The sequence below is a fragment of the Triticum urartu genome, chromosome 2A, assembly GCF_056163025.1.
Source record: "Triticum urartu cultivar PI428250 chromosome 2A, HENAU_Tu73, whole genome shotgun sequence".
Classification (NCBI taxonomy): domain Eukaryota; kingdom Viridiplantae; phylum Streptophyta; class Magnoliopsida; order Poales; family Poaceae; genus Triticum; species Triticum urartu.
Window position 1 is genome coordinate 282,679,379 of NC_141874.1, and position 12,533 is coordinate 282,691,911.

Consider the following 12,533-nt stretch of genomic DNA (forward strand, 5'->3'; position numbering starts at 1 on the left):
GTCTGTGACTTAGAATCATCCGGATCAGTGTCAAAGCTTGCATCGACGTAACCATTTATGATGTGCTCTTTGTCACCTCCAAAACGAGAAACATATCCTTAGTCCTTTTCAGGTATTTTAGGATGTTCTTGACTTCAAGTCTCTTTACTCGTTCTGTAATACATCATCCCGCAACTAACTCATTAGTTACAATGCGTGCAAGGCTTATAGTGATGTGTATTATCGAGTGGGCCCCGAGATACCTCTCCGACAATTGGAGTGACAAATCCTAATCTCGAAATACGCCAACTCAACAAGTACCTTCGGAGACACCTGTAGAGCACCTTTATAATCACCCAGTTACGTTGTGACGTTTGGTAGTACACAAAGTGTTCCTCCGGTAAACGGGAGTTGCATAATCTCATAGTCATAGGAACATGTATAAGTCATGAAGAAAGCAATAGCAACATACTAAACGATCAAGTGCTAAGCTAACGGAATGGGTCAAGTCAATCACATCATTCTCCTAATGATGTGATCCCGTTAATCAAATGACAACCAAGCTTCAAAATATCGGATATCGGGTTCGTATCGGTTTGGCTTCGACATATCGGATGTCGGATATCGGGTGATATATCGGATGATATGTGGAAATATCGGAGAAAATATGTCTAGTTTCTTTTTCATTATTTTTGTTGAAAACATTTATTTTTAGTAAAGGAAAATGTATGATGTCAATGCTTTAACATAAAACTTTTAGATTCCTAGTTTATTAACTTATTGATTAAGAAAATATTAAGGAAAGATTCAGAAAATCCTAAGAACAATGCGATATATATGAATTTGTATGAAACATTGTGCATGACTTTGATAATATATAATGAAGTTGTAAATGCGTAATCTTATTTCACTGCTTTCTAATAAAGAATTGTTATCATCTATGTATCATTCTATATCGGTGGACATATCGGGCTAGATATCGGCCATATCAGGTGATATTTTGGGAAATGATATTTACCAAATGATATGTTATGTTCATATCGGTAGCGCCACAAAAGTGATATATCGGCCTATATATCGGTCGTATCGGCCTAGATTTAAAAGCTTGATGACAACTCATGTGTATGGCTAGGAAACATAACCATCTTTGATCAACGAGCTAGTCAAGTAGAGGCATACTAGTGACACTCTGTTTGTCTATGTATTCACACATGTATCATGTTTCCGGTTAATACAATTCTAGCATGAATAATAAACATTTATCATGATATAAGGACACCGCTATCCTCGATGGCAACGATACAATACGTGCTTTGCTGCCCCTTCTGTCACTGGGTAAGGACACCGCAAGATCAAACCCAAAGCTAAGCACTTCTCCCATGGCAAGGACTACCAAACTAGTTGGCCAAACCAAACGGATAATTCGAAGAGACTTGAAAAGATAACCAATCATACATAAAAGAATTCAAGAAGATTCAAATATTATTCATAGATAGACTTGGTCATAAACCCACAATTCATCGGTCTCAACAAACACACCGCAAAAAGAAGATTACATCGAATAGATCTCCACAAGAGAGGGGGAGAACTTTGTATTGAGATTAAAAGAGAGAGAAGAAGCCATCTAGCTACTAACTATGGACCCGAAGGTCTGAGGTAAACTACTCACACTTCATCGGAGGGGCTAGGATGATGTAGAGGCCCTCCGTGATGATGGACCTCTTCCGGTGGACCTCCGGAACAGGCCCCAAGATGGGATCTCGTGGATACAGAAAGTTGCGGCAGTGGAATTAGGTTTTTGGCTCCTCTTCTGATCGTTTGGGGGTACGTGTGTATATATAGGAGGAAGAAGTACGCCGGAGGAGCAACGAGGGGCCCACGAGGAAGGGGGGCGCGCCCCCCACCCTCGTGACCGCCTCTTTTATTCCTTGGAGCAGGGTCCAGGTCTCCTGGATCACGTTCGGTGAGAAAATCACGTTCCCGAAGATTTTATTCCGTTTGGACTCCGTTTGATATTCCGTTTATCCGAAACACTGAAATAGGCAAAAAACAGCAATTCTGGGCTGGGCCTCCGGTTAATAGGTTAGTCCCAAAAATAATATAAAACTGGAAAATAAAGCCCAATATAGTCCAAAACAGTAGATAATATAGCATGGAGCAATCCAAAATTATAGATACGTTGGAGACGTATCACCCGCCCGAGCCAGCTGCCCTTGGGCAGACTCAGCGTCTGCGGGAGCACCCTTGCCGGCAGCCTCGGGGGGCTCGGTAGGAAAGTACTTGCCGGGACCTGATTTACTCGGCTTGTTCTGCCCTGCTGATGGATCGACGAATGGTTGAGTTAACCGGAGCAAAAAGGTACCTGGTTCCACAGGTAGCTTGAATGTGGCACGCTTTGAAAGGTAATCGGCGATGTCGTTCTCCGCTCGGGGGACGTGCTCCGCGTGGATACCGTCAAAGCGTTCCTCCAGCTTCCTCACCTCATCTATGTATGCTTCCATCAGTGGGCTCTGGTAATGTTTGTTGACATGCCTGACAAAGAGCTGGGAGTCACCCCTAACGATGAGCTTCTTAACCCCGAGGTCTGCCGCGATCCTGAGACTGGCAAGCAATCCCTCGTACTCGGCGGTGTTATTGGTGGACATCTCCCTGGGGAAGTGCATCTGGATCACGTACTTGAGGTGCTCTCCGGTGGGTGCGACGAGCAGCACGCCGGCACCGATGCCTTGCAGCGAGAGGGCTCCATCAAAGTACATGATCCAGTTGCGGTCTGCTTCCTTGCCGGGGATAGTAGTCTCCTGGATTTCTTCGTCAGGCGTCGAGGTCCATTCCGCGATGAACTCCGCCAGGACTCTGCTTTGAATTGTCGAGGTACATCCAAATTTTAAGCCGAAGCTTGACAATTCCAAGGGCCATTCCACAATCATTCCGGTTGCGTCTGGGTTGTGTAGTATCCGTTGCAACAGGAGGCGAGTGATGACAGTGATCTCGTGAGCCTGGAAGTAGTGACGCAGCTTCCTCGAGGCCATGAGGAGGCCGAAGAGTAATTTTTGCACACCGGAATACCTTGACCTAGCCCCCTGCAAGAGGGAGCTAACAAAGTAAACCGGGTGCTACATCATCTTTTTCTTGGGCACCACTTCACTCGGCTGTGGGGGCATCGCCCTGGTGGAACCAGACTCTACTGAGGGCCACGCCTTGTCGGCACCAGGCCCTGCCGGGGGAATCTTCGGCTCGCCATCCGCTGGTTCTGTCGCCATTGCTGCCTCCTCGTCGACCTCCCTCTGCACCACTAGTGCGACGCTGACCACTTGGTTCGTCGCCGCGAAATACATCAGCAACGGCTCTTGTGGTTTAGGCGCAACTAGTATTGGCGTGGAGGAAAGGTATTTCTTCAGGTCCTGTAGTCTGGCCTCGGCTTCTGGGGTCCACTCTATTGGGCCCACGTTTTTCAAGATCCTGAAAAAGGGAAGGGCGCACTGGGGGACTTGGAGATGAACCGGCTCATGGCGGCAACGCAGCCGGTGAGCCGACGCACATCCTTGATCTGCTTGGGCGCCTTCATCTTCTCAATAGCCTTGATCTTGTCTGGGTTTGCCTCAATCCCGCGCTGTGACATGAAGAACTCGAGAAGCTTGCCGGACGGGACGCCGAAGACGCACTTCTCAGGGTTCAACTTGAGGTTGATCTTGCGCAGGTTGGCAAATGTCTCTTCTAGATCTTTCACAAGAGTCGGCCCGTCCTTGGTTTTGACCACTATGTCATCCATGTAGGCCTCCATATTTCTATGGAGCTGAGGTTCAAAACCAATTTGGACCGCTCTTGCAAACATTGAGCCAACACTCTTCAACCCGAAAGGCATTCGTAAAAAGCAATATGTACCACATGGGGTGATGAATGTTGTCTTCTCTTCGTCCTCTCTTGTCATGAAGATTTGGTGGTAGCCTGAGTAGGCATCGAGGAATGATAGCAGATCACACCCGGTCGTGGAGTCAACAATCTAGTCGATGCGCGGCAATGGGAAGGGGTCCTTTGGACAAGCCTTATTGATATCTGTGTAATCAATACACAGCCTCCACTTCCCATTCGCCTTGCGCACCACTACCGAATTGGCCAACCACCTCGGGTGGAGCACCCCTCTCACCAAACCTGGCGCTTCTAACTTCCTGATCTCCTATGTGATGAACTCCTACCTATCCAGAGCCTGCTTTCTGACCTTCTGCTTGACGGGCCATGCGTGGGGGCAGACAGCTAGGTGGTGCTCAATCACCTCCCTGGGAACACCGGGGATGTCGGACGCTTGCCATGCAAACACGTCGACATTCGCCTGCAGGAAAGTGATGAGCTCGCCTTCCTATTTGCTGCTGAGGGTGGAGCCTATGATGAAGGCCCCTCTCATGCTGTCCTCCGTGACGGGCACCTTCTTGGTCGGCGGTGGCTCGGCTCTGGATCTCTTGTTCTTGTTGGCAGAGCTCTCTGGCACGTCCTCAACGGTAGCACAACACCCCAAGGGGGTGCGCTTGCCGGAGTTGGTGCGAGAGGTCATGTCGGGCTCTTTTTTCCTCCCGGGCCTTCGGCGGCAGGAGCAGGTGCCTTGACGGCAGCTGCTGCAACTGCTTCCCGGTAGAGTTGGTTGGCGCAGATCAGCGCGTCCTTGTCGGAGGGGATGGAGATGATGGTCAACAGCCCGGGCATCTTTAGCATGTTGTAGGCGTAGTGTGATGCCGCCATGAACTTAGCGAGTGTCGGGCAGCCGAGGATCCCATTGTAGGGCAAGGGGATCTCGGCCACGTCGAAGACGATCCTCTCCGTCTGGAAGTTCAACTCCCCTCCAAACGTCACGGGCAGCGTGACCTTTCCCTTTGGCTGGCTTGTCCCCGGATCGACCCCCTGAAACGTGCCCGTTTCCTCGAGGTCTCCGTCAGGGATTTGCAACCTTTTGATCACGACAGGCGAGATCAGGTTCAGGCCGGCCCCGCCGTCAACCAACATCTTGTGCACCCTGAGGTTGCGTATTGTTGGCGAAACCAACAACGGCAAACACCCGACCGCGGTAGTGCAATCAGGGTGGTCCTCGGCGTCAAAGATGAGGGGCGTGCTGGACCACTTTAGTGGCTTCTGAGCGTCGAATGACGGCTATGTTGCTGTGACCTCTCGCGCCCACTGCTTGAGCTGGCGGTGAGAGGTGTGCAGCGAGGCGCCGCCATCAATGCACATGGCCTACGTAGCCTTCTGGAACCCTTGCTCACCAGACTCATCGTCCTCGTCGCGGTCGTCGTCTTCTTGTTTCTGTCGCGGCGCCGGGTGGGTCTTTCTTGCTATTTGTCCCTGCCGAGGCGGTCTCCTTGGTCGCCGCGCTTCTTGCCAGATCCCTCAGCACCATCCTGGTCCTTCTCCTTAACCCGCCTTTCGTACTCAGCCTTTTGCTTCTCAGCAAGCAGCTCGACTTGCCGGTAGTTCTGGAGATCGTGGCCCTTGGTGCGGTGGATCTTGCAGTATTGCTTGCTGGAGCTTCCCGGCTTGTCGGTAGCCGCCAAGGCCCGGCAGGCGGCGCACCCGGCAATCTCCTTGCTGGGGGTGTCTGCCTTGACCTTCTTGTTGGCACCGGTGTCGTTAGATCCCTCAACGGCAAGCACGGCCTTGCCTTTGCGTTTCCTGTTGCGACGCCGGCCCCTCTTCGTCGGGGCGGCGGCGTCCTCCTCAGTAGTGTCGGTTTCCGCGCCAGCGTTTTCGCCGGGGTACTTCCTTCCCACTTCAGCCCGGGCGCACCTGTCGGCTAGAACGTAGAGCTCGGCCACATCTTTAACCTTGGTCATCGCCAACTCCTCGCGCATCTTGCGATTGCGCATGTTGTGATGGAACGCGCTAATCACGGTGGCGGGATGAACATCGGGGATGTTGTACTGCACCCGGCTCAATCTCTGGATGTACTTGCATAGGGTCTCCCCTTCCTTCTTGGGAATGATATGCAGATCATTGGCCTGGCCATGAGCTTGGAGGCCTCCCGTGAAGGCGCCAACGAACTCCTGGCATAGATCTGACCAGGAAGAGATGGAGTCCACCGGAAAGTGCATGAACCAAGACATCACATTGGGCTTGAGCGCCAGCGGGAAGTAGTTGGCAAAACCTTGTCGTCGCGAGCCCCAGCGGCCTGCATCACGATGGTGTAGGTGCTGAGGAACTCGGACGGATGGGTCTTGCCGGTGTACTTCTCGCCAACGTCGGGCTTGAACATGCGGTGGGACAGCCACTAGAACTGCCTCAGCTCACGGGTAAAAGCCGGGCATCCCACCTCGTAAGGTAGGCCGCCGGGGCCCCCCGGTGCCGGGTGGTCCGTAGTGGCTCCCGCCCGCTTGTCTGACTGGCGGCGCGCTTCGTGCCGGCGCTCGACGGTGGTTCGAGCGTCTTCGTGAGCTCGCTCCCGAAGGACCTGGATCGGATCCATGGATCGAACGATGCTATGAAGATGTTATCACCAGCGTCGCCGCGACGGGCCGACGCCCGTGGCGGCTGGCGAGGAGGAGGAGAGTGCACCGTGGCCGCAGCTCCCCCGGTCCTCCCAGCGCCAGCATGTGGTGGTTCGATGGAGCGCCGACCCGAGGGCCCCGTCGGTCGCGAACCGTCTTTGTTCGTGACGGCGACGAGGCTCCGGATGGTGGCCCTTCACTCATCAAGCTTCTCCGCAGCACGAGGGAAGTCGAGGAGCAGCTGCGCGCACGCCAAGGCTTCCGCTGGCATGGGTGGCGGCGACAGCTGAGTGGATTGTGGCGCGCTTCGACTTCGAACAATGTTAGAAGGAGCTCTGTCACGACCCAGCGGCTGCGTGCCATTTTCACCAGTGCTTCGGCGAGCGTGTTGAACTCCTTCGCCTTGCTGGCGACGCACAGGGCTCTTCCCACGGCGGTGCCCAGGGTCACCAACGTGGTGATGCTGTTCGACGCGCAGACCATGGGAAGAACGCATGGTGGTCGCCGGTGTATGCGTCCTGGAGGTCGCCGCGCCGCCCGGAGTTGGCGCAGTGACACCCCCGGAGGGCCCCGCTCTGCCGGCAGGGGGTCCAGCTCCATCTTTGGATCCGTCGGTGTGGGGCCTACCATCTGGTGCACGAACGACGCCGCTCGCCAGGCTCCGACTGCCTGGGTGGTGTTGGTGTTCGCGGGCCGCGGCCCAAGTCCTGTCCACGACCGGTTCGCTGCTCGTCCGCGCTGGCACGGGCCGTTCGGCCCCCAACGAGCGGATCGTCGTGGCTGTCTTCTTCTTAGGGGCCTTGGCAACGAAGAACCGCTAGGCTAACTACCATACCAGATTCTCGCAAACGTGCCCCCTACCTGGCGCGCCAAGGATGTCAGTGGGAAACGACACATGTGGGATCACAAGAATCCCTACTGCGGTTGCGGGGCGCGGGGTTGAGAGGAGAGCGGGTCTAACAGAGAGCATGCGGTTCGTTTATCCAGGTTCGGGCCGTGAGGATGCGTAAAACCCTAGTCCTGCTTTGGTGGATGTATTCTGAGTTCTTGAACTAGCTACGGGGTGTAACGAGCTCCAAAAACCCGAATCCCTCTCCTCGTCGCCTTGGGCCTCCTTTTATAGAAAAAGGGGTTGCCACAGTGGCACACAGGAGGTGGAAAGGCAACAGTGTTGCGAGGTTATCCTGGTATTACAGGACAAAGGGCATTAAATGTGAGGCTTAGGTGTCCCTCCACTTTATCGGGGGCGAGGCCCGTCCCGTCCGTCTTCGCTCCTCCAAGCTTTGACACGCGCCCTAGCCAGCGATGCATGCGACGCCATGTAGGTAGGAAGGCAGCTGAGGTGGCGCAGTGGTGGAGTCTCCACGAAGGGTTGCATGTCGCGCACGCATGTGCCTGCCCAGCTGGTTGTGTCGGCAGCTGCATGCGAACGGCTGTGGAGACTTGGCTGGTGTGGGCCTGACGGTGGCCCTGCTGGTGCGCTTGGCGAGGGCCTTGCCGGGTGGCCCGGGAAGGGTCTTTCCATGGACTGCAGGCGTCCCCGGCAAGGATCTTGTCGGGGGTCTTGTGGGTTTCTTCGGTGAGGATGGCTGCCTTCCTATCCTCATTTGACCTTGACTCTTCTTTGTCTTCACGAAGATCTGCATGCCACCACAGAGGTGCCTCCCGAGCCCTGTCTAATGCATTTGTCGAGTGTTGGTGGGCTCGAGGGCGGCTCGCTCGGCTGGCGTGGGCGAACTGCCCCGGCAAGGGTCTTGCCGGGGCCACTGAGGCTGCCCCAGCAAGGGTCCTTATCGGGGAAACCTGCTTTGCCTATCTGATCTTTGTGGCCTTGGTCCTTGTCATTGCTTTGCTTCGTCTTGGGCTTCGATCTTACCTTGGCTTACCTCCCTTGCTCTGCTTGGTGTGGTCACGGGCGCGGCTCTGACTGCCCGTGCATAGGTAAAGGGGTACAAAAATGTGCCCCTAGTTTTGTACACCGACAGAGAAGCAACTGGTCGATTGCCAAATGGGCTATTGAGCTTGGACCTCATGGGTTAAAATATATGCCTCGCACAACAATCAAATCCCCAACACTTGTGGACTTCATCAATGATTGGACAGAGTTGCAGGCACCGGAGTGAAAGCCAGAAAACACGTATTGGACTATTCATTTCGATGGGTCCAGACAATTGGAGGGCTCGGGGGCTGGAGTCATATTAACTTCCCCACGAGGTGATAAGTTTTGTTATGTTCTCCGTTTAATGTTCCCTTGCACTAACAATGCAGCTGAGTATGAGGCCTTGCTCCATGGTCTTCGGATGTCTAAGGAGATGAATTTATGTCATGTTAAGTGCTTTGGTTACTCGGACCTGGTAGCTCAACAGGTGCCTAGCACTTGGGATTCCTAGGATCCACTCATGGTGGCGTATAGACGAGAGGTGGACACAGTGGCTAGTCATTTCAAGGGTTATCAGGTTGATCATATAGACTGGCGAAAGAATGAAGCGGCAGATGCTTTAAGTCGCTTAAGGTCTCAACGTAAACCGGTGCCACCCAATACCTTCCTAGATGTGCTACATAATCCGTCAGTCAAGGTACCTATGGAGGAGGATTTGGTTGTGCCTGACCTGGAGGTTCAATTGGTGGCGGCTCTTCACGTTATTCCGGATTGGACAATCCCATACCTGGCGTACATGAACCAGGGTGAGTTACCAGACGATGAAACTTTGGCCCGACAGACAATCCGGTGATCCAAGTCAATGACCATTGTCAATGGGGAGCTACATCATTGCAGTGTAACAGGGGCGTTTCATCGTTGTGTGTCTCCTCAAGAAGGTTTTGAGATTTTGCGTGAGAGCCACGAAGGTGATTGTGGTCACCACGCCAGTTCAAAATCCTTGGTGGCTAAGGCCTTTCGTCACGGCTTCTATTGGTTGACGGCTCATGCTGATGCTGAGGATTTGGTAAAGAGGTGTGACGGTTTTCATAAGTTTGCACGCCGCGCTCATGTTCCGGCTCAAGAATTAAGGATGATTCCAATCACCTGGCCTTTTGCAACTTGGGGGCTAGATATGGTTGGACCCTTTAAGAGGTCCAAGGACAAGAAGACCCACCTACTGGTGGCGGTTGATAAGTTTACCAAGTGGGTAGAGGCAGGGCCAGTCAGTAAGTGTGATGCGGCCACGGCGGTTCAATTCATCAAAAAGGTGATCTTCTGGTTTGGTTTTCCACAGAACATTATAACTGATAATGGTACTAATCTGTCCAAGGGTGCTATGGAAGAATTTTGTCAACGTGAGCACATCCGGCTTGACCTGTCATCAGTGGCTCACCCCCAATCTAATGGTCAAGCAGAGAGGGCCAATCAAGAGATCTTGAGAGGTATCAAACCCTGGCTTATGGTTCCTTTCAAGCGGACGCCGGGTTGTTGGGTGGAGGAGTTACCTTCTATTTTATGGAGTATCAACACCACACCAAAAAGATCTATGGGTTACACGCCTTTCTTCATGGTTTACGGAGCAGAGGCGGTTCTCCCTAGTGACATCCGTCATGACTCGCCCCGTGTGGCGGCTTATGTTGAAGCTGATAATGAGAAAGCACTTCAGGACTCACTGGACCTGTTAGATGAGGAGTGTGATCTTGCAGCGGCACGTTCGGCGATTTATCAACAAGATCTGCGACGTTATCACAGCCGTCGGGTTAAAACTAGAACTTTTCAAGAAGGCGATCTGGTGCTCCAGCTCATCCAGGATCAGACTGATATGAACAAGTTATCACCACCTTGGGAAGGGCCTTTTGTGGTTAGCAAAAATTTTTAAAATGGATCATACTAAGTTATCGATGTTCGAGAGCAGAAAGACTCACGTAAATCGAAGGAGGAAACCTAGCGGCCGTGGAATATAGCTCATCTTCGACCTTACTATACTTGAGCCATAGGCACTTTTTATGTACATAATTATGACAATGTATATATTATGATCAATATAATAAACCGGAGCCTCAGCTAAAGTGAGGTCTCTGTTGTTTTTACATCATGTGTGTTTACATGGGGGCTTCTGTTCATAAAGCATCGTTCTACTGATCCGGCTTATAAAGCCACACATATAAAAGGAAATCACTAGGGGGCTTGGTCGTATTCGAACCATAGCTACACCTCTTGATCGGCTTAAGGACAAAGGGAAATCACTAGGGGGCTTGGTTGTATTCGCACCATAGCTACACCTCTTGATAGGCTTAAGGCCAAAAGGAAATTATGTGGGGCCAAAGAGAGTGTTGCACCAGCACAACTCAAACATAGGCACCAACCGAGCACAGCTCAAATGTTGCTTGGGGGCTCTTTGCTTCTCAAAGAACAAAGAGTTTGCACCCTTGCAATAGGCTATCAAGCCAGTCTTGGAAGCCAGGTGTATTCACCTAAAACCCCGGGTTATCCTGCCTTGTTAAGTAAGCCACTCCGTCCAAGTAAACCTGGTATGACCCGTCGAACAATTGACAAGTCAATCTCATAGACCCTGAACCTGTCAAAGTTAAAATGATGATTGTTTAAAGATTGAGGTCCATCTTAAAAGGCTTTGAAAATGGCTTAACACAGTGGCCTGGCAGCCCATGAAAAGCCTTGCATATTCTTCTTATGTTTTTTTGCAAAAAAAATTCTCCTTTGATAAAATACATAAATATTTTCTAATAAACCAGCGTTTATTAAAATCCGGTGTGGCTTACAACGTTAAGTTGTCAGTACATCATCAGTTATAATCCGGCACTCATTGATCCGGTCTGGCTTTGACTACAAAGTCACCAGTATTACATGGATAAACCGGTGTTTATCATAACCCGGTACGGTTTTATTGTAAACCGGCAAACATGGAAGGAGTCATCAATACTCCAGATTGGTGTTATCACCCTTATTATAACAACAATTGGTCAACCAACGAGGTGGTTCAATGTAATAGGACACTTTCAATCTCTTGTATGCAGGAACAAGTCACAACACAGCCACTGTGGATTATGCATATAATAGATCCCAAAAGCATGGCAAGTTATCAGTGTCAAGCAAAATAAGTATGCTCGATGGCATAACAAACAAGTGTTTGAACTAGCCTATTACAAGGCGCTTTAATGCCCACACAGAATAATTGTTTCAGCAAGAGTGGCAGGCTGCGACAGGCTAAACCGGCCTCTGGTTTAGGATTCATTACCAGGACGACTTGAAGATTTGGGATCATCTTGCGTCGGTGCATCTTCATCCTCCCTACCCAGTGGATGGAAATCAATGGTTGCCCAATCAATTCTAGTTAAGGCTTGGTACACGGCTTCTCTACTTATAAGGTTGGAAGGATCAATGTCAGGGGCATAAGTGTGCTTACGAATTGGTGGAACAAGATCTTCTACATCATGTGTTGGCGCAGGATATCTTTTCTGATCAGCATCATAAACCGGCTGATAATGAGAGAGATCCATTTCCGCCAATTTGTTCGCTAAAGGTTGCATTTCCCTTGTGAGCCTTCGGAGATCATCATTGTTAAATTCTGAACCGTCTTCCTTCACGCTAGGATAGCCTTTGCCAATATCTGCCGGTTCAAGATCTAGAATCCATGCCTTGGCCCGGATTAGCGCAGTCAGTGCGCCTGACCTTGCAGATGATCTTTTAAGTTCATCCAACCGGGTAGGCAACATTGACAGTTTCTCAATAGTTTATTTTATTAACGTTGGAGGAGGCTTATTATGAGCAGCAGTGCAAATAGCCCGTTGGGCTCCAGAATATAACTGCTCTATCAAAGTATAGGCAGCCTTCAGCTTCATCCACATGTCAAAGCCCAGATGGGGAATGCGGGTCCGTGTGACATTGCAAGCATCAGTAAACTGGTAAATGATGATATAAAATGAATTGAAAAACATCATATGAGGATACTTACCAAATACATCAGAGGTCATAGCGTTTATTTGCCGCTTTAAACCGTCAGTTCTTCGACTACCGGTTTAAGGGCTACTTCTTCGTCTTTGGCTCTCTTTGCTAAAGTGGATTTCTCTGTGTCTGAATCCGCCCGTTCCTTCTTAAAGGTCTCCTTCAGCTTCTCCATGGCGGTTAAGACATTCGTCAGTTCCTCC

At 51.1% G+C, this 12,533-nt stretch overlaps 1 protein-coding gene across 1 annotated transcript; it reads right to left on the reverse strand.

The window, feature by feature from the left end:
* Nucleotides 1–4,521: 4,521 nt before the first annotated feature.
* On the reverse strand, nucleotides 4,522–4,971 carry LOC147984833 (uncharacterized). The gene has a single exon (XM_087541279.1). The coding sequence runs from the start codon at nucleotides 4,969–4,971 to the stop codon at nucleotides 4,522–4,524; it is 450 nt and encodes a 149-aa protein (XP_087397405.1).
* Nucleotides 4,972–12,533: the final 7,562 nt, after the last annotated feature.